Genomic DNA, 22,311 nt, shown 5'->3' on the forward strand with positions numbered 1-22,311 from the left:
ATTTTTTTTAATTTTATTTTCATTCAACTTTTTAATTTGTAAGATTTGTTCCTCGTTATTTTAATAAGCTTGAGAAAAATAAAATATTATTAAGTTATTTTCCAGCTCATTTTTCATAAAATAATCAAAGACTTAAAAATATTTTTCAACCTATTTTCTATTAAACTACTAAATATTTTAAAAAAATTATTTTTATAGAATAAAATAAAGCTACTTTCTAGCAAACAAACAGATTCTTAATAAAAATATGAAAAGAATTACCATAGGTGAATTAAAAACTTGAGTTGTGGAAAATTCACTTAAAATTTACTAAAAAAATTTATTTTTTAAAAATATTATCTTTATTATTTAAAAAATAGATTGACTCATTATTTACTTGATATATAATTTAGGATTTTTTGGGATAAACCCCAATTCAAATATAAAAAACTATGATTGAAGATTTATTTATTTTAGCATTTTAAAAATATTTTTTAAAAATTTATTTTTTTATTTTAAATTAATATTTTTAAGTATTTTTAAATTATTTTAAAACTAAATTCATTAAAATACATAAATGAAAGAAAATCAAGTCTATATAAAATAATATGGTGTCTTTGACAATCTTCGTAGCATAGGATTGCCCATGCTAGGATACATATACACACACTAATTATATCAAAATTTTATAATTTACAAAAAAATTAATAAATTCTCCTCTTGAAAACAAATCTAGATATATTAAAATTACAGTTTTTGTGGTGGAATTTATTCATCTAAGAGCTTTTTCTCTTCTTCTTTTTATGTCTTTCCCTCTTTTTTCTCGAAACCAAAATGAAAAAAAAAATTTGAGGACTTAAACATGAAAATCCAAACAAAGGGGATTAAGTTGAAGAAAGTTAGACTTGAGGGACCGAATTGGATATTTTCATGTGAATTCAAAAGTAAAAGGGTGGTCAAATGTTCAATTTTTTTTGAAATGTCAATCTTAGTTCTTGATTTTCTAATTTTAATTCTAACATTTTTTTTGTGGTAATTATATCAACACGGGTTAACTTGCGTTACTTTACCAAATTCATGACCTAATTTACCATGATAATCCCTATATAAAAAAAAATTAAAATAAATATAAAGCTTAATTCTTATTCAACTCAATATTGAAGGATAAAATTAAAAAAAAAAAACACTTGAGCCAACAAGTTAACTTATCAAACTTGCGATCTAGGTTATAAGACTAGGATAACTCTATAAAAAAATTAAAATAAATAATGAAGCTCAATTTCTAAAAAAAACTCATTGTTTAATAATGAAATTTAAAAAAATATCAATATAAAAAAAGAGACAAATAAAACAATCTGAGTCTACACGAGTTAACTTATAAAATTGGTGATCCGGGTCATGATATCAAAATAATTTTTTAAAAAAAAAACCGAAACAAATTATAAAGCCTAATTTTTAATCAATTCAATGTTAAAAGATAAAATTAAAAAAAATCAATAAAAAACTCAAGTCAATCAAGTTTAGCCACCAAATTCATAGCACAAATTATAAGACTAAGATAACTACAAAAAAATAAAACAATAACAAATCATAAAATCAAATTTTAAATAAACTAAATTTTAAAGGATTAAATTAAAAGAAAAGGATAAGTTACTGTAGCATTTGTTTGAACCATGTTTTAATAAAAAAATGAAAGGAATTGACCATAGGTCAATTAAAAACTTGAGTTATGGAAAATTTAAAATTTATTGATTTTTTTTATTTTTTTAAATATTATCATTTTTATTTAAAAAAAATAGATTAATCCATTATTTACATGATATATAATCTATGACTTGTCTAGGATAAATTCCAAGTCAAATATAAAAATTATAATTAAAGACTTGTTTGTTTTAGTGTTTTAAAAGTATTTAAAAAATTAAACTTTTTTATTTTTTATTTTAAATTAATATTTTTTTGATGTTTTTAAATTATTTTGATATATTGATATCAAAAATATTTTTAAATAAATAATACTTTAAAAAATAATAATAATTACATTATCAAACATCCGCTAAAAATATCATCTCTGCCTATATTTCTTGAGATTTATTTAACCTCTAACTTCTTAGTAATGTTTACTTAGGTTGTCAAAATGATAAAAGAATAAGAAAAGGATTATTTTTTTAATTAAAAATATATAAAAATAATATATATTTTTTATTTTAAAATTTATTTTCAACATCAATACATCAAAATAATTTAGAAATATAAAAAAATAATTTTAAAAAATAAACAAAAAAATACAAATTTCCAGCTGAAATGTGAGGGCAAACACCCCTTAGATAGTTAGATATGATGCTGCACCACACAAAAATAATATTCTTTATTTATAATAAATAAAAAGAGTTTAAAATCACTTTTAAAACACAAGCAATATAAATCTTATAAAAGAAATTAAGATACTGACAATAATATCCTTAATTATAACAAATAAAAAGAATTTAACTATCACCTCTTGAAGCACATACAATATAAATTTTATAGAAGAAATTAAGATGCACCGTACAAATAAGACATGGGAAAAAATAGATTTTCTGTGTTGGAAAATTAACAAATATACTAAAATAGCATGGATATTCACTGTCACTGTTGATTCATTATCGAAATGTCATTGTTGTAATTTCCTTCAACTCTTGGTCTTAATCTTTTATAGTTTCTCCCATCCTTACGTGGCTTTTTTACCGCCATGTCCAGATGAATTTTACAAAGCTAACAGGGTAATTAGCTGTATAATATTAATTATTTTATAGAATTTATTTAGAAAAAAAAAGATACGAGGAGAATATGAATTTTAGATTGAATTTTTTTTTTAATTTTTTATTATTGATTGTCTTGTTCTTTTATTTTTCTTCTTGTGTTTATCTCTTCATACGGATAGCATCATTAAAATGTCCCCGTGTATATTTTTTGTCTCCTTATCTTAGAGATACAGGGCTTTCTCTTATTAATTAGCTTTAGATATTTTCCTTTATAAAGACTGGGGCTCTACCAGCCCTCCCTTATATCTATTTTTATTAATCATGTTTATTTTTATGTTTTAAAAAATTTAAATTTTTTTAATTTTTCACTTTAAATTAATATTTTTTTAGTATTTTTGAATTATTTTAATGTATTAATATTAAAAAAAAAATTTAAAAAATAAAAAAATATTATTTTAATATATTTCTAAAATTACTCTAACCAACCACTACCGCCCAGCCTACCACACCTATATAAGCCCTACCATCTCCGCCCTCACGATAGCCCCTCTCTAGGCCAAAAAGAAAAGAAAAAAAAAAACACACTGCAATAGCTTCTACATAGCCGTGAGTTGCAGCTTTCCATCCACCACTACTAGCAATCGTGCTACAGTCAACATCTCTCCTCGGCTCTGTGAACAGTTCCTCGGCAGCAACAGCAGCCACAGCAGTCATCGGCATACAAAGAGATAATAAGGGTGTTAAGAGTTACCTTGGATCTTAATGTAGAGGGTTAGCTCACTCTTACTCTTCTTAAATCCTTGATCATTGAAGTAGTTATCAATTTACTTGCTTTTACTATAACCTCGAGGGATTGCTCCACGTGGTGTCTTTTAGAACTTCATTTAGGAAATTGTACTTGAAATCAAGCTTTCACGTCCTTCATCTTTTTTTAGTAGCTAAAACAATTAAAGCTAGAATAATGTCTAGTTTCGTAATTGGAGTCGGGTAGGTGATTCTCTAATTTAAAATTTTTAAATTATTTTATATAGAAAATATTATATTTTATTTTGATAAATATAATAAATTGATAGATATAATATTAACTACGTGAAAATATTTGGGTGATTAAGAGAAGTTTTATCACTTTAGGTAAATTAAAAAAAATATTTATATATATTTTCAAATGGTATTAATTGTTAAATTTTTGCGCAATGTAAAATAAAATTTGAAAAGAGTTTCAAATCTTATTTAAAGGCAATAACTATAATATTATGAACAAATATGTTTTAATATAGCAGACACACTTTATGATAACATATCTAAATAAAAAATTATTGATAAAATGATAATAATTATACTGAGTAACCAATCATTAAAAGATTGAATCAAACGACTTATAATACTCCTAATATTTATAGACACATGTGATATTTTTATATGAAATTGCATTCCCTTAAATTTTATTTTTTTTTGTTAATTTTTTATGTTTTTATATTGTTTTGATGTGCTAATCTTAAAATTAATTTTTTTAAAATAAAAAAAATATCATTTTGATGCATTTCTAAACGAAAAACACTTTGAATCACAATCATGACTACAATCCCAAACAAGTTCTAACATCATAAATTCTCAATACAATACAATAAAATATCATCTTTATATATTGTTTTTTAACCTAAGTTTTCTCAAATCTTTATGTTTGAGTAAAGGGAAAAAATAAATAAATCAAATCAAAATGTTTAGCTTGGAGTGTCAAGTGATCAAGATCCTTCACTCTTTTCGTTTTTGGCATTATATTTTAAAATAGCCAAGTATGTTTGAGATCAACCATGATGCTCTACATTCATGCTAAAAAAAGACTGGAGGAGGATTAATCTATATTTATTAAATATATCTTTTGTACTTATCTGTCTTATTTTCAATATTTTTTCCATTACTTGTAGATTTTATATTGATTCTGTTTTCTATTGAATCCCTAGTCAACTAGGGTGTTTATTTTTTATGATTTTTTAGTTTAGTAAACTTTTTTTTTGTGTGTGTGTGTGTGCAAGTAGGAATGCATAAAGAATTGAGAAATCCCAAATCATTCTTAGGGACTGGACGTCTGTGTGATGGAATAAGGATTTATCCATTTGTTTGCTGACTCTTTTCTTGTTCTCTTTATTTATCTTGCTCGTTCACGTATGAACTTATTTATCTCATTGATTTCTTACAAGTTTTTGCTCTTCAAGTTCTTTTTTTTTTTCATTCCCTTGGTATTTAAGTTTAGATATATTGTCCAAAAGACTCATTCCTACTAATATGTTGTTGAAAAACAGTTTGTCAATAAAATCCATTCCCTTGGTATAAATCCATTTTTTTTATTTTTTAATACCAGCTTGCAAGTCAATTTACCCAACATATAACCTATTATAAAATAGATTAAAGCAAATGAAATGATACAATAGGATATTATAAAATAGAGGAGGACAATAAATAAATAAATAAAATCCTTAATAGATCCTATTTCAAGAGGAAGAGGCATAACTATTCTGAATTTACAATAATCGCTAGGAAATTCACTTCCTCCCCACCTGTTTCTACCCATATTGACTCCCCCCGCTGTACCCCTCATCAACAAATTTATCTACAGCCAGCAAATAGAAAGGTGGTTTGTTTGTTTTTTTTTTTTGTTTTAAATTAATACTTTTAAATTATTTCAAAATAAAATTTTTTAAAATAAAAAAATAAAATTTTAATATATTTTCATAAAAAATTACACGTTTGCATGGGGAAATCAATAAAATACACACCAAAATCATCGCAAACAAAACCCTAATTCACATAAGAACTATTTTTTAAAAGTTTAGATTACCCTAAGAGAAGAAAGAGAAGGGATTAACATGATAGGAATCCTGATTCACTAGAACCAGAATTACAGAGGGGATTGATTTTCCGACCTGGCTTGTTCGATCTGATCATACATATAAAATGAAATAAATTATTACATGAGGAAGTTGGGTATCATGCCCTTTGATTCAAGATGAAAGTATTGATGAAGAACACTAAAATCGACACACCACCCAGATCAGACAAATTAGAGGATGGAAAACCCTAGATAGTGCAATTCTTGAAATAAAAATAGTACAAAGAGTAGTATGGAAACTCCCATTGTCAGGATTGAACCAGACACCAAAATTCCTAGAAGAACAATCAACCTTGAGCTGCAATGAATTTGCAAAAAATAGAAACACATGCTCAACCTGCAACCAGAAAAACAAAATCAGAAAAACTAAACATCAAATCAACATCTACAAGAAAAACTAAAGTGGCATATGAATAGTGTGTTTCTAACTATTTTTTAAAATATTTTTTATTTAAAAATGTATTAAAATAATATTTTTTTATTTTTTAAAAATTAATTTTAATATTAGTTTATCAAAATGGTTTAAAAATATTAAAAAAATATTATTTTAAAGTAAATACAAAATAATTTTTTTAATTTTTTCAAAAATACTTTTGAAATGCAAAAATAAATAGGGCTTCGTATATTTGTTTTTGAGGTAGCTTTTGTGGTTATAGTTTTAAAAAAAAATAAGTTTTAACAAATTATAGTTAGGTATGGTTAGTTGGATTTAAATATATGTTTAATAAAAATTATAATTGAGATTTATGTACAGTAAAAAATATGTATAAAATATTTGGTTGTGGTCGCTTTTCAAAAATGCTTTTTCCTTCAAAATACATCAAAATAATTTTTTTATTTTTAAAAATTATTTTTAATATAAGCACATCAAAATGATCTGAAAATATAAAAAAATAATTTAAAGTAAAAAAATAAAAATAATAATTTTTTTAAAAATACTTTTAAAATATAAAAATAAATAGAGTATTCTCAGTTACAAAAATATATAAAAAATACTTCACTGAAACTGCAATTTCAACTCAATTTTTTGATGGGTTTTATAATATAAAACACAATTTAATATATTACTAAATATCTAACTATATTTTTTACACCATAAATACAAAAACTACAACTAAACAAAGGTGCTCAATTAGAGGGCTGATAACACTGGTGAGGATGAGTGTATATGGGTGATTTTTTGCTCCTACTAATGCTCGCCTAAAATTCATTCTATAACCACTTTCTTACAGGAAAAATAATTTTTTTCCTCTCTCAATTGCTTCGTCTCTAAGCAATAAAAAAATTCATTTTATTCCCTCATTTTTTTATACATTTTTGGTCCCATATATATATATATATTGAGTTTTGATTTTTTTGTATTTTGATATATTTGAAAAAAACAACGCAAACACTGAATCAATGAAAAACAATAAGCAATAATTTTGAAATAAATATATTAATAGCTTAACACTTTAAAAATAAAATTTGGAATTTTTTTGAAAAGCCTAAAAATGTTGAAAATACATTAAAAATATTTTATTTTTTTGTTGTTTTCTTACTATTTTTTAGATTTTTTCTTGAAAATTGTTAATAAAACAAGGTAAAAATCAAGTTATAATATAAAAAAAATTAATTTTTTTCAAAAGCTTTTCCATTATAAAAACCAATGGTTTTTAAAGCTAGTAAAGAGATTAAAAACTTGTTTGTTTTTATGATTAGAAAGTACTTTTGTAAAAATTTATATTATTTATTTTAAATTAATTTTTAAAATATTTTTAGATTATTATAATGTATTCATATAAAAAATATTTTAATATATTTTTTATAAAAATATTTTAAAAAATAATTAATATCTTAAAAAAATACGAGAGGCATTCATGCGTAGAAAACAAAAGAAAAGGAAAAGATAAAAACGAAAGAGGGCCGCACGAAGGGAGAGAAAAGAGGCCCAGTCAATGAAAGAAAAGCGCGTCCGAGTACATCGGAAGTGAGGGCCCTCAACCACCCCTCCCTCTTCCTCTAAATAAATAAATAAATAAAAACAAAACCTTTCCGTTGGCAGTTACACCTCCCACACATATCACAAGGCCATCCCTGCATGTTCTTATTGATTGGTCCCATCTAACCCCACCAACCTGATAAAAATTACGACAAAAATTCTTTCGATATTTTTTCTTATAAATAACTTTTTTAAAACGTTGATGAATTTTTTTAGGGTTTTCTGAAATGTTGTAGTATTTTTTAAATTTTTAGTTAAAATTGTATTAAAATAATAATATTTTTACATTAAAACAATGGAAAAAAATAAAAAAATTAATTTAGAACAAATAAAAAATAAAAAAATATTTTTTTAAGAATATTTTTAAAATGTAAAAATAAACGTGATCTTAAAAATGCTGATGAGCCTGGGATACATGTAGCTGACTTGTTAGCTATGGATATGGATTCCTACAGTTTGATACCTCCTAGGATAAAATTGATATATTCTAAATTTAATGCATATACCCTTGTTACTATAACCATTGATAAAATCAGAATCCTTCAAAAAAAAAAAAAGGCTTGTTGAGCATGATTGATATAGATTGATGGATAGATAGCGGTGCTTCTGTCTAGAAAAAAGAAAATTATCTACTCAATAATGGAAGTCCTTAAAAAATAAACCAAAAAAAGAAAGAAAAATAGTGGCAAACAGAAACAGATAGGTTGCTGGGGTGGCTGGCAGAGGGGAGCTAGCTACAGAGAGAGAGAGAGAGAGAGAGGGAGGGAAAAAAAAACTGGAAGACAGAAAAACAAAGAAAGAGTTGCAAGAGAAACACCAAAAAGATGGTGGAGGAGATCCTCGAAGATCATCTTGCAAAGGGGCAGTAATAGAAAAGATTTATTAATCTAGTAAAAAAAATAACCAATACCATTTCCTTGCTGCCTTTTTTGTTTCTGTTTGAGCTTCTCCATCTATCCACCCTGCCACCCCCTCATTGTATTTCCTCCTCTTGAAGGATATTTGGGATCAAAATTGCATTATTGCCCTTCACAACAACAGCACTAAAGCACCCTTTCTGGCCCTTATTTATGGTAGATTCAATGTCCCTTTTGCTTGTTTCTTTTGGATTGCTTGTTCCTGAGGGTATTCCTTGATTCTTCATTGTCTGTTATAAGCTCCCTTTTTTTTTTTTTTACCTTTCTGCTAACTTTTGTGTCATCTCCCCCCCTGCTGTTTGTCCCATTTGCAGCTGCATTTGATTGGTGTGGAGATTTAGAGGGAGATTATAGCCTGCTCTCCCATTTTATGTGGTCTTTCAAGACAAGGGTGTAGAGAAGTGTTTTTAAAATGCAAGGATGAGGGACCCTGAGATGATCAAATGTGAAGACTTTTCGTGTTTTTGTAGCATAGTCGTTTGTAAATCAAAGATTTTGCATTAGTTGTTGTTGTTAGTTGAAAGGGGTGGTTTTGCAAAGGAAACCTGGCTATCATTGTTGCTACCTCCACTGCCAAATTTGGTTCATCAAGCAATGAGGGGTAGATGGAAAACAATTGGATTCCAATTTTTGTTCTTTTTGGTTTTGATTCTTGGTCTTGAAAATCAATGCTCCTGGTCGCTTAATGATGAGGGTAATTCTTCATTTTATGCATTCTTATTTTTTGTTGACATGTATCTGTTAAAATGTAATTGCAGAATCAATCTTGGTCTTGATATATGAATGTAATGTGGGCAGGATTGGTTTTGCTGGAATTCCGGGGACGAGTGAATTCTGATCCTTTCGGTGCTCTTTCAAATTGGAATCCCAATGACATTGATCCTTGCTCATGGTCTGGTGTTCATTGCGCTGCGGGAAAAGTGCAAATACTGTAAGTTGGTATTCATTCTTCCTTTAAAAGAGCTAATAATTATCGCTCCCCATACAAAACAGGAAAAAAATTGAAATTTCTCCCTTCATATATTGTTTTTGTTTCTAGTCTGAGGTGTATGCGATGGAGGATTTCGTAGATGACTTCCGTTAATTTTTGTTGATGTACCGTTTGCCGTTGCATTTTAGAGAATGGAACATTTCATGTGGGTGCTGAATGATCAGACATATTAATGTTGTTCAGTGCACTTGTAGGGATCTGAGCGGTTTTTCTTTGGAAGGGAAATTGGCGCCGGAGCTTGGCAAACTTGTTAACTTAACATCTCTGTAAGGTTTCATAATTTTTCTGTACTTTTTTTTATGGAACTTGGGGTTTAGGAATTAAGCATTTGATTCCAACGTATGACTGAGCTGTTCAAGCCTCTAAGAATATAATCGAATACTGCAATTAGCTTATTTCTACTGATTTAATATGAATTTGGCCAAGATGCTTGGGGACTGTTTGGATTTTAGTGTTGACAGGCTATCTTACATATTCTTAAACATAATAGCATATAGTGTAGAAATTAGACTCAATATGTTCCCAATCATGATGTTTAAGAATTTATGGAAATAAATGATTTTAATATTCACAAACTTGTTGTTGTTTGTAGAGATCTACAACTATTGTGGAAACTGTATCTCTGATCCTGATGTATAGCTTTGTACTCTATAACTTCTGCTGGGTTTAAAAATAATTGAACTTTCTGATTCTTTCTTTAATTTCATGACAGTGTACTCTACCGAAACCATTTCACCGGTGCCATTCCTAAAGAGATTGGAGAGCTCAGAAAGCTAGAGCTACTGGACCTAAGGAACAATAACTTCAGTGGAGCAATTCCAGAAGAAATAGGAAGATTACTGTCATTAAAACACTTGTGTGTGATCTGTCCTCCTTTTTTATTGTTATGATGGCTTATGTTGTGTAGTTAAGTAGCCTGAAATGATTTCTATCTTAGGTTGCTAAGAGACAATAAATTTGAGGGAAGCATTCCTCTGGAGATCAGGAGGCTTAACCTGCTTTCTGAATTTCGATTTGATGGAAACCTTGCATCTGCTGCTGCTGCTGGAGTTAGCTTTGTCAATAGAAAACTTGGACATGGGTAAGTGACTTTTTCCATCTTTCCTTATCAACACTCATCCGCGGGTACAATTGTTTTTGCCATGACATGTTATAACTAAATTGAAGCACCTTGAATTCACCATCAAATACAGGGAGAAAAACTATTATTTACACCTGATCAATACCTCTCCACATCATCATTGGTTTTTCCATCAATTTAGAAGACGAAAGTCTCTTGCTTTTTCTATTGTTTGCACTCTGCCTCTCACAAGAAATACCACATGAAAGCTATGTGACATGTCAGATAAATTTAGCATGAGGTGATTATGGACTTCGTAGACATGTAGTTTAAGAGCACTGATACATACCCATTCTTGCTAGCTTAAAAATAGTTTGTCCTTATCTCCCATGTCTTGCATTAAGCATCCCTTTTTGATTTGATTCTTTCTAACCGATCATCAAGTATCATTTTGTGAATGGAAGTTATTGAAGTTGGAGGTGTGATTCAGTTTAATAATCTGTTTTTCTGATCTAAAACGTATGTACTGTGCAGCATGTGGTGGAGCAGCTGGAAGCACTTGAATGGGGCGAATTCATTCATATTCCCAGTTAAAGGAGCTTTTATGCATTACCTGAATTCCATGACATTGCAATTGTATGGAACTTAATATGCTTTACACACAACACATGCTCACACACATTTACAATTTTATGTATACGGATGCAGATAGTGATGAAGATATCCCACTTTTGACATATTTGCATTTTAATTGCGGTGGTTTGTTTGTTCTTTCTACTGATTGCCTACCCTCATTAAAAGGTTCAAGCTCGGGAAGGATACTCTGCATGGTCGCAAAGAAAATTGCTTTGTTAAGCCAGATAGTGAGTACAAAACATTCTCCAACCTTGGTTGTTTGTTTTCAAAATTTGTACTTGTGAGACAAATCTGATACGTTTTGCACTGAGCAGGATCACCTGAGCAAAATGTAGAGATCCTTGCCAATTTTGTACGTCGCAGACTCCTTGAGCAGTCCAGTAACCTCCAAGCTGCACCTGCGGGTGGTGGATCTTCCTCTCAACCAATTATTGCTCTTCCAACCACGCGAAGTAGTGGGGCTTTCCCAGCTATACCAAATGCAAAGAAGCATCAACCTCAATCCCCTGTGCCATTGGATTCACCTGCTAATCCTCCAACAATAGGAACTAAGGCTTCAACTCATTCTGCTGAAAAGCCATTTAAAGAACAATCTCCAACCAATGGAACTTCTGGAAATACATGGATGTATTTCCTAATCATTCCAATTGTGGGTGTCTTGATCATTTTTGTAGCAGGCTTGCTCTTTAGGTGCCGGAAACAAGGAGTGACAACCATAGGTCCTTGGAAGACTGGTCTAAGTGGACAGTTGCAGAAAGCATTCGTTACAGGTGACATCTAGTGTGTAAATAAAGAAATTAAAAAAAAAAGAAAAGAATGTTGACTTTATTATTGATCAGTAGGCTGATTAGGCTAGGATCTTTATTTATCAACATGATTAACAACATAAATTGTGTGATTTCACCAACGTGATTGATTGAAGTGGTCTAACAACTGTGGGTTTTTGTCTTGCCCACATGAATGTCACATTAGGATTGTGTCACATGTTTGGATGCCTGAGGAATAAGAGGTCATATTTAAGTTCTTCAGCAACTTTTGGTGGAGGCATACCTAAACAAAATGAGATAGGAATGTCAAGACTTGTTTTATGAACATGTGAATTTATGTAATAAAATTGTTAATTTTGGTTGACATCTTATTCAACTTAATTATTTGATTGCTACATTTTTTTTATAACAGAAAGAGTGAACTAAACGGCAATGACTCTCGTTTTTATCACTAGTTCAGTAAAATCAAGTTCTGGCTCCATGTGCATGATGAGTCCTGCCATTAAGTTTCACCGAGCTTTATTATTTTTCTGCATGTGTTGTCTCTGGTAGATTAGTGTCCGGTCCAGTCTTAAAGCATTATTGTTTATTCCATGATCTTGTATTTGTTCAATTTATTTCGAGCATAATCAGTTAGTCATATGAAATATAGGGGTTCCCAAGCTAAATCGATCAGAGCTGGAAACTGCCTGTGAGGATTTCAGCAATATCATTGATACATTTGATGGTTTCACTGCATATAAGGGAACACTGTCTAGTGGAGTTGAGATTTCTGTTGCATCAACTACAGTGGCTTCTTCCAAAGATTGGTCAAAGAATGCAGAAATGGCATACCGGAAAAAGGTTTGCCTTTAACATATAGCAAGCATTGATTTTATTATGCAAATCTCTCTCTTTTACTAAAAGTTTGTTCTACAAATCTTTTGGTGTGTAGATTGATACACTATCACGGATTAATCATAAGAACTTTGTAAACCTCATTGGCTTCTGTGAGGAGGATGAACCTTTCAATAGGATGATGGTTTTTGAATATGCTCCAAATGGAACTCTCTTTGAGCATCTGCATGGTAAGGTTCTCAGTTAATCAACTTTTGGTAGTGGGGATTTTGTCAGTGTTGCTGGTGCAATGTTGGAAAGGCTGAAAGTTTCAAACATTTCTTTGTATTTTTAGTTAAAGAAATGGAACATCTCGACTGGAATACAAGGATGAGGATTATTATGGGTGTTTCTTATTGCCTGCAATATATGCACCATGATCTGAATCCTCCTATAGCACATTCTGAACTGTGTTCACGCGCTATCTTCTTAACAGATGATTATGCTGCTAAGGTACATCCTTTACTCTGTCATGGATTAACTTCGTCTTGTCTTCTTCTCATTTTAATTTTAATTTAATCTCACCATCTCGATTTTGCTTTCTCAGATTGCAGAGATCTGTTTTTTGCCTCAAGCTACATCAAACTCAAAGGTCTCAGGCGAATTGGAGGATTCACTGCCACCCCATGTTGATCCAGAAACAAACATCTATCGTTTTGGGGTTTTGTTGCTTGAAATCATTTCCGGGAAGCCCCCATACTCGGAAGAACAAGGACCCCTTGAAAAATGGGTAAGTCTGTACGAAATCTCATACTCTAATCATAGCTTTCAGCTTTAACTCGAGGCTAAATATTTGTTCTATCTACATACTAGATGGTTTTTGTAACCTTATAATTTTACTTCCAGGCTGCTGAATATTTGAATGGCAAGCGGAGCATCAGCTGCATGATTGATCCAAGCCTTAAGTCTTTCAAAAACAATGATCTTGACGTCATCTGTGAGATTATCCAACAATGCATCCAATCAAATGCAAGGCATAGACCAACAATGAAGGAGATCACCTCCAAATTGAGGGAAGTGATTTCTATCTCACCTGATCAAGCAACCCCTAGACTTTCTCCTCTGTGGTGGGCTGAGCTTGAGATATTGTCCGTAGAGGCAACTTAGAGCTCTCTCCCCCTCTGATTCTTGCTGCAAGTAAAGTCTCTCTCATACTCTGTGTGTCAAAATATAAAAGTCAGCTTTTCAATCGGTGCTGCCCCAAAATCATCAAATACCACCAATCCTTGGCTTTCCCGTCCCATTGTTTTTTGGTCCCATTATTGTATTCTTTAATTTGATTCATTCTATTAGTTTTATTTTTTTCCCTATTTCTCCTAGCATTGCACATTACTATGAGAATGTGATATAGGGTTTCATTCGTGGGGTATCGTGTTCCAATTGGTAAAAGGAATATGTATTTTGTGATTGACTTTTGTGGTGTAAAAAACTAACATAGCACTGGGATTTTACTCCTAGTGAACTTATTAATTGTGAGAGTTTGTTTGATTAATAGCTAGTTTGTTTATGCTCTCACAGTTTCTGATGGCCTTTGGCACAATTGCTTTCGATTGATTTCATGAATTCCAATTGTAGTAATGGAAGTAGAGAACTTCTGATAGAACTGAATAATTATAGCTGTTAGCTTCTTGTTGGAGAAAGGGACTCGCAATCTTTCGGATTTTGAAGCCATTCTGATTCCAGTAGCAGCAAGTAAACTCTCCATGAATTGAGAGTTCGAATTTCACTAATCATTCATGTATTTGGCGACACATTTAAGTTTTCATGCATGCTCATAAGAACCCTCGATAAGACCTTAAACTTGCCTATGACATGAATGTGGCTAGGGTTCTTTCACGTTAAAAAGATGATGTGATGTCGACGCAGTCTTCCATGCTGGAGAATACAGGATAGCCCGACTACCTTCATATAAATCAATATTCCTTGTTAAATTCAAGTCAATAGATCAAGAAATAAACATGAGGGAGTTTACGTGATTGATCTATGCTTTTAAATTAAATTCAATAATTGGTTTGATGATAAATCAAAGGGTCTACGTTGAATTGGTGATGCACTCTTCTAATTGTTTTGATTGGAGTCTTGTATTCTTTTTTCTTGTATTGATTTTGTCGTCCTGCTTTTTATTGTTGCTTGGAACCCTAGTGATGGAGTAACTCTTCCATTTATGGAATTATGGAATTAAATAAATAAGAAAACAAAAATAAACACATAAATTTTTTTTTTTTTTTAATTTAATCTTTTTATATTTGATTTTGTTCATAATTGACTTTGATAGGTTGTTTCAACGAGCTTATCTTGCATTTCTCGGGGGTGAAAAATTCTGCCATTTTTCTTGGACTTGATTTTATGAAGTACTTTTTTTAGTTGAGAGATTAAAATTCAAGAGACATAATTGACAATTAGAAAAAATCCAGACCTTAAGGAAAGAAATAAAAAAAACATTGGAATTCAATGTGAAAGGTAGGGGTGAGCCAAAAAAAAATAATTAAATTGAGAAAATAAAAAAAATCGAATTAATCAATTAAAAAATCATAAAACATTTTCGGTTCGGTTCAGTTTTAGTTTCTAAAGTCTGAAATCAATTGAACCGAACCAGTTCAACTAGCTAGCACTAAAAAAAAAAGATAAATATAAATACAATGTTTTCTAACCTAAGAGTATCAGCCATCAGCCGTTGCCCCCTCTTCTCTACATCTCTCTCTCTTTAGTATAACTTTACTTTCTGCTTCAGCTCCCCTCCCTTTTCTGCATCTCTCTTTCTTTTGTATCACTTTATTGTCTGTCGTTGCCCCCCCTTTCCCTGCATCTTTCTCTCTTTTGTATCACTTTACTGTCTGCTCTACCCCCCTCCCTTCTCTGCATTTCTCTCCCTTTGCTATCACTTTACTCTCTGCCTTGCTTTGATTTTCCTCCCCTGCTTTATGGATTTGGTTCCTTTGGGTTTTCTTCAGATCTTAGTTCTCCTGTTGAGTCTGTGGTTTACTTTACTAAAACAGAGAATGACGAAGAAGATTTCTTGGATGGGTTAACTCGTCAAATGGCTCACCTCACCATTGAAGATGATTTCAAGAGAAACGACCTCACCTGCAGCATCGAAAAGACTAAGGTATTGCTTCCTTTATGTTTCTTTTTAAAGTAGGACAACTTGCACTGGATTTGTGATTATGTTTTTTGGGGCTAATGTTCGAGTCTTGGGTTTTTTGCCTAATTTACAGGGTTGGGTTTTGTCTGGATCGCCTCAATCAATGCTATGTGCAGTTGGACGCAGGTGTGGTTGTGGATAAGGGTCTAGCTGTGGAAGCCTGAATGGCTCTTCACCTCTAGTAACTTGGGATTTGCTGTACGGGGCTGTAGAAGAAGTAGAGAGTATTGTTGGGTTTGAACTGGTTTGGAAGGGAAAAAAATAGAACCGACCAAACCGAAATTAATCGGTTTGAACCGGTTTTCAATGTGGTTCGGTTCAAAAAATTAAAAAAATTGATTTGGTTGTTTATTTTGGTTGAAAACACGACCGAACAAAAAATGTTCAACCCTAGTGAAAGGAGAAAAAAAAAAGAAAAAGGAAGGAAAATTGGTTATCGACATTGCACCGAAAAAAATAACCTCCATACGCTATCTTTAATGGAAGCCCCTATCAAATTGCTTATAGAGACATCATGGAAGACTGCATTTAGAGGTTCAAGGATACTGCACACACCATCACATTATGGTAGATCCTCTTACATGTTGGCACATGTTCTCTACATGCTAGATATTTTTTGAGTTCTGAATTTACTCACACCGAAGCCTAAGTCTTTTTTTTATTATTATTACAATTTAGCAATTGATTATCAAATAACTCTTTAATTTAACCTTGAATTTCATCTGACCTGAAAACAATGAAGGCACAACCAGGAAGAGAATAAAAAAAAAAATTAACTCAATTGATATAATATATTATTGTTTTAATATTTAATAAATAAATATTATTTTGATTTTTTTAAATCAAATTATATTTTTATCAATTATTTAAATTATTTTTAAATCTATCATGTCAAATAAACTAAGATATATAAAATTAACCTTTATATAATTTTAATTATTGTTTTTTACCTAAAAAAGATATTAGCAACATAGCGGCGTACAATGATCTAATTATAGCTAATTGAGTAAATTATAAATTAATCCTTATAATTTTAAAAAACGAATTAATTAGCCCTCTTCTTTCAGTAGGTAATTTTTTAGTTCCTTGAGCAAAGCTGAACACACTTGATTTGATATTACTTTATTTCCAAAAACATTTTTTTATCAATCTTTCGAGAATATCTAGTAATTTTTAAAATAAGAAAATGTAAAAGAATATAAAAGAAATGAAAAGAACTAAATAATTAGCTTTTGAAATTAACAAGGGGATTAATTGATAATTTGTTGATTTCTCAAAATCACATGGATTGAATTATAATTTACTCAAGTAGGATATAATAATTAGAAGGGAAGGAGAGTCTTGGTTTAATACCGACCATGGTAGAGGATTAGTTGATATTATACTTTGCTCTCTCTCTCTCTCTCTCTCTCTCTATTTCTCTCTATTATTATTATTATTATTATTACTGTTATCATGTTGAACGTTATCTGTTTTTTTCTTGTTGTATTAAACGTTATAAAACACAAGATTGACATCAAGTCTGCAAGAAGAAAAAAAGGTTGAAAAACCAAAACCAGGAGGGAAAAAAACTATCAGAAAGAAACGGAAAAACAGAAAAAAGCTAGCCCTAAAACCCTAAAAAGATTGACAACTACTCCTTTCTGCTAATACTATCCCTTCTCTTTCCCCATTGCCTTAGCTGAATTTGGAGCGTACTAGTTGCAGCTAAGAAGTCCACACACTGCAATGGACTTAAAACATCCAAAACTCCCTTCAAAGTCCTCAGCCTAACACAGTCTGCTGCTTTCATAACCTTCTCTAGTCCCACCATCAGTCCCTTCATTGCCACCTCCACCAACCCGTCGAACTGAGCTATTGTTTCGCTATCCTTGACCCGGCCTGTCAACCTTGCCAACTCGAACATCTTCCTGTCTGCCATAGCTACCTGTTGCCTCTCCATTTCCCTCTCCACCTTCTCTTCCTCTAACCTTATCTTCACCCTCAGCTCCTCAATCTTTCCCAGCTGTTCCTGTGTCAGCTCGGCAAGACTCGACCCAGGAACCCGATTTATTCTCGTTGAATCAATGAGTTTAAATATGGTTGAAGGTTTCCATCCAGTAAACCATGAATATGCATTCTCTAAAGGGTTACCCCAAATTGGACAAAAGAATGCAAGCACATCTTCATGGGCTAAAGACCATTTGATAGTGAAGTAGTCTTTGTAATGCTGTGTCACTTTTGATACCAAAGTTTGTAGCTCTCGCTGATCACAGACGGTATCAATAACTCTCTGTTTTGATGCCCTCAGTAGCAGTTGTAGATACTCATCCAGTTGACAAGCCCACTTCTCAAAGAACTCAGAGAATCTCTCACCAACTTTGCCTTTCATTTTGTTTTTCTTTGTGCAAACACAGAGAATTAACACGGTAAGTGAAAGGTTGGAGTTGATTCGATAACAGAGAGATATGTGTTGTGTTGGTGTTACACACAAAAAGGCTGGGATGCTTGTGCATGACCTACACCTTGCTTCGGAGCTTGAACGGTTAAGTGACCTTTACATAAAAAGAGAGGGTCAAGAGTCTAACAGGGAACATTTACTTGGTTTCTTCTAATTCGACCTGTGTTGATGAGTCATTGAAGCACCCCACCACATGGTGTTTGATGTTTCTTATTTTGAAAAACGTGTCAACATTTGACTCTGTATGGGGTTCAACGTGGAACCCAAATGGGGGTTGCATACTCTATTTCCAATTTTGCCAGGTCTTCGTTTCGGTCCAATCCAACCATTTCATCTCTCCTAAAATGAGAGTTTGATGAAACAATTGCAAATAAGCTAGAGATAAATCAATTATGCATAGGTTATGGTTTCTTCTTTTATTAGCCTACCTGTTGTGCAGCGCCTTTTTTTCTTTTTCTTTTTAATATTGAATACCTTATTTTATTAATTAAATATATTCTATCATAATCAATTTACTTGTAAGAGAATTTTTGGCATTCAAATACTAGTATTAATATATCTAATTTTGAGATTGTGAACTTGAAAATAACTATATATCCAATTTTTGGTCTTGATAACTCGTCCCCAGAAATCTACCACCTTGTTAGCTTGACATCTCTGTAAGGTTTCATAATTTTTTATGTACTTTATTTTATGGAACTTGGGGTTTAGGAATTAAGCATTTGATTCCAACATATTACTGAGCTGTTCAAGCATCTAAGAATATAATCGAATACTGCAATTAGCCTGTTTATACTGATTGAATATGAATTTGGCCATGGCGGGCGGGGACTGTTTGGATTTTAGTGTTGGCAGGCTATATTTTAGTGCTGGTAGGCTATCTTACATATTCTCAAACAAAGTAGTGAACAGTGAAGAATTAGAGTCAATATGTACCCATCATGATGTTTAAGGATTTATGGTAATAAATGATTTTGATATTCACAAACTTGTCGACTGCATATAGTATTTGTTTGTAAAGATCTACAGCTATTCGGGAAACTGTATCTCCGATCTATATTCACAAACTGTATTTCTTTACTCCGCGCGTGGTCACTAGTTTTTCCATCAATGTAGCAGACAAAAGTCTCTAGCCCTTCTTCTCACAAGAAATACCTCATGAAAGCTATCTGACACGATCAATTCAGCATGAGGTGATTATGGGCTTCGTGCACATGTAGTTTAAGCGAACTGATGCATACCCGTTCTTGCTAGCTTAAAAGTAGTTTTTCCTTGTCTCCCATGTCTTACATTAAACATTATAAACTTGTGCCTATGCCACTCAACATTTAAAGAACTAGGAGCATACCATTTTGTGAATGGAAGTTACTGAAGTTGAAGGAGTGCTTCAGTTTAATAATCTGTTTTTCTGATAAAAATTGCACGTCTTGTGCAGCATGTGGTGGACCAACTTGAAGCAGGTGAGTGGGGCGAATTCATTCATGTTCCCAATTAGAGGAGATTTGGTGCTTTACCTGAATTCCTTGACACTGAAATTGTATGGAATTTAATATGTTTTACACACAACATATGCTCACACACACGTACAATTTTAATATATACCGATGCAGATAGCGATGAAGATATCTCACTTTTGACATATTTTCATTGTAGTTGTGGTTGTTTGTGTGTTCTTTCTGCTGATCGCTTACCCTTATTACAAGGTTCAAGCTCGGGAAGGATACTATGCATGGTAGCAGTGCAAATCGCTTTGTTAAGCCAGATAGGGAGTACAAAACATTCTCCAAAATTGGTTTGTTTGTTTTTAAAATTTTTGCTTGTGGGACAAATCTGATACCTTTTGCACCGAGCAGGATCACCTGAGCAAAATGCAGGGATCCTTGCTAATTTTGTACGTCGCCGACTACTTGAGAAGATCTCAACCGGTTATTCCTCTTCCAACAATATTGGGGGCTTCCCTGCAAACCCAAAAGCAAAGAAGAGTCGCTCAATCCCCTGTGACATTGGATCCATCTCTTAATCCTCCAACAATAGGGGCTAAGTCTTCAAATCATTATGCTGAAAAGCAATTTAAGGAAAAACCTCCAAGCAATGGAACTTCCAGAAATACATGGATGTATGTCCTAATTATTCCAATCGAGGGTGTCTTGATCATTGTTGTAGGAGGCTTGCTGTTTACTTGCCGGAAACAAGAAGTGACAACCATAGGTCCTCGGAAAACTGGTCTAAGTGGACAGTTGCAGAAAGCATTTGTTAAAGGTGATATCTAGTGTGTAAATAAAGAAATAGTTTTCTGATATGAGCAACCTGATTAACAGCACAAGTTATGTGATTTGACCAACCTGATTGATTGAAGTGGTGGATCAACAGTGGATTTTTTTCTCACCCACACGAATGTTACTGTAGGATTGTTGCACATGATTGGATATCTGAGGAATAAGAGGTCTAGTATATTCAAGCTGTGCAGCTTGCAAGAGCCTTTACTTTCGGAGGCATACCTAAACAAAATGAGCTAGGAATGTCGAGCCTTATTTCATCAATTTATTTAATCACATTGTTTATTTTGGTTGACATCTTATTTGACTTTATTATTTAATCGCTAAGAGTGTGTAGAAAGTAAATTAATTTCTAGAAATTAGCTAAAGCAGTTGATTGATTGAAAATAGATTAATTAGTTGAGATTGAGTAATTGATTAGATTAAATAAATTTATCGATTTATTTAATCGTCAGAATATAATTTTTATTTGGGTTATAATTTTTTTATATTAGTTTAACTCTTAATTATTTAGAATTTTATGTTTATAAAAAGGCATGTAAGCATTATTAAGTAGTACAAAAATAAAAAGAATAACTAAAAGAGTGTAAAGAGAAACACTTAATAAAAGTATATTTTTCTCTTAATCTTCTTCTTGTTATTGAGTTTTTTTACTTTTGCATTACTATTTTTGATTTTATACCACATATATCTTTCTTCCAACAAGTGATATCAAAACTTAAATTTAATTATTTAACATGGTCAATTCAGACTTCTCACTTCAATATTATATAGGTTGACAAATAATAACTATGAAACTAGGTGTATGAAACTTGGTGTATTAAGTAAATGCTTGACTAGGTTCTCAAAATATATGGGAGATAGTTGAAAAGAGCTTTTAAAAGCCTATAAATAAATCAACGCTAACTTCATTACAAAAGGAGATCGTGTAAAAGGCATGATGAAAGATCAACAAACATTAATAATTATCCATCAATGGATAACATCAATTTTGAGATAGTAGTCATTGCAAGTATAAAAAGTTTTACAAGAATCAAACCAAAGAGCTAACAATAATAGAAAAATATGTTTACAAAAGCAACGTGATGACTTTAAAAAGTTACATATATTTTAATTAAAGAGTATTCTAGAATACTTTACAAAAGTATTGATCATATATAATTAAATAAAGAGAGAATAAAAAAGACATGTGTAGTATAGAATATCCTACATTTGTTATAAAAAAAGTTCTAGTAATCATGATAAAAAAGTTACAAAATATAGATATATTTTCAATTTAAGATCTTCTAAAAAACAATTGTAGGACTATAGAAAGAGTCAATAAGATTTAATAAGAGTTAATAAAATTTAATAGAATATTCGTGCATAGACACTTTTTTTCAAAATAAAATGTTTCTAAATATTCATAAAAGGATAGAGGGTATGGTTCTAGATATTTTTATGTGAAGAATGAAACGGGAGAGAAGATGAGCTAGGGCCGGGAGAGAAGTGAATGTATTAAAGATATGTTTGGTATTAGTTAAAAAGTATAAATGTATTCTTGTTCAAAAAAAAATCATTAAAGAGAAAAAAGGAAAAGCGCGTTACCTGTAGAGTTAGGAAATTTGGATCTAAAGCT

General features: G+C 31.2%; 3 protein-coding genes across 4 annotated transcripts; 2 read left to right on the forward strand and 1 right to left on the reverse strand.

Annotated features, from left to right (window-relative positions):
• Positions 1-8,211: 8,211 nt before the first annotated feature.
• Positions 8,212-14,348, forward strand: LOC105107502 (probable LRR receptor-like serine/threonine-protein kinase MRH1). 2 transcript variants are annotated; one of them, XM_011001445.1, is made up of 14 exons: positions 8,212-8,713; positions 8,820-9,199; positions 9,304-9,436; positions 9,691-9,762; positions 10,209-10,352; positions 10,434-10,577; positions 11,091-11,192; positions 11,358-11,419; positions 11,507-11,962; positions 12,612-12,802; positions 12,894-13,026; positions 13,131-13,288; positions 13,383-13,565; positions 13,682-14,348. In XM_011001445.1, exons 2-14 carry the CDS (start codon positions 9,100-9,102, stop codon positions 13,940-13,942), a joined length of 2,139 nt encoding a protein of 712 aa, XP_010999747.1. In that variant the 5' UTR covers positions 8,212-8,713; positions 8,820-9,099; the 3' UTR covers positions 13,943-14,348. The 2 variants fall into 2 exon arrangements, with proteins under 2 accessions (XP_010999747.1, XP_010999746.1); XM_011001444.1 differs by having other exon boundaries at positions 8,212-8,661.
• A 993-nt stretch (positions 14,349-15,341) lies between these two features.
• Positions 15,342-20,705, forward strand: LOC105107504 (uncharacterized). The gene is made up of 4 exons (XM_011001448.1): positions 15,342-15,941; positions 16,051-16,103; positions 19,853-19,954; positions 20,121-20,705. The coding sequence occupies exons 1-4, from the start codon at positions 15,873-15,875 to the stop codon at positions 20,278-20,280; spliced, it is 384 nt and encodes a 127-aa protein (XP_010999750.1). The 5' UTR covers positions 15,342-15,872; the 3' UTR covers positions 20,281-20,705.
• On the reverse strand, positions 17,547-18,862 carry LOC105107503 (transcription factor-like protein). The gene has a single exon (XM_011001446.1). The coding sequence runs from the start codon at positions 18,346-18,348 to the stop codon at positions 17,611-17,613; it is 738 nt and encodes a 245-aa protein (XP_010999748.1). The 5' UTR covers positions 18,349-18,862; the 3' UTR covers positions 17,547-17,610.
• Positions 20,706-22,311: the final 1,606 nt, after the last annotated feature.

The sequence above is a fragment of the Populus euphratica genome, unplaced genomic scaffold, assembly GCF_000495115.2.
Source record: "Populus euphratica unplaced genomic scaffold, PopEup_1.0 scaffold162.1, whole genome shotgun sequence".
NCBI lineage: Eukaryota > Viridiplantae > Streptophyta > Magnoliopsida > Malpighiales > Salicaceae > Populus > Populus euphratica.

What these genes read in the sequence shown, in the direction of transcription:
- LOC105107502 (XM_011001445.1), top strand. Translation starts at nt 9,100, where the DNA reads ATGAGGGGTAGATGGAAAACAATTGGATTCCAATTTTTGTTCTTTTTG. An exon ending in CTGGTCGCTTAATGATGAGG is followed by an intron (nt 9,200 to 9,303) that starts GTAATTCTTCAT and finishes TAATGTGGGCAG; the next exon opens with GATTGGTTTTGCTGGAATTC. An exon ending in TTACTGTCATTAAAACACTT is followed by an intron (nt 10,353 to 10,433) that starts GTGTGTGATCTG and finishes TTTCTATCTTAG; the next exon opens with GTTGCTAAGAGACAATAAAT.
- LOC105107504 (XM_011001448.1), top strand. Translation starts at nt 15,873, where the DNA reads ATGGCTCACCTCACCATTGAAGATGATTTCAAGAGAAACGACCTCACC. An exon ending in GCAGCATCGAAAAGACTAAG is followed by an intron (nt 15,942 to 16,050) that starts GTATTGCTTCCT and finishes CCTAATTTACAG; the next exon opens with GGTTGGGTTTTGTCTGGATC. An exon ending in AATTCCTTGACACTGAAATT is followed by an intron (nt 19,955 to 20,120) that starts GTATGGAATTTA and finishes CCTTATTACAAG; the next exon opens with GTTCAAGCTCGGGAAGGATA.
- LOC105107503 (XM_011001446.1), bottom strand. Translation starts at nt 18,348, where the DNA reads ATGAAAGGCAAAGTTGGTGAGAGATTCTCTGAGTTCTTTGAGAAGTGG.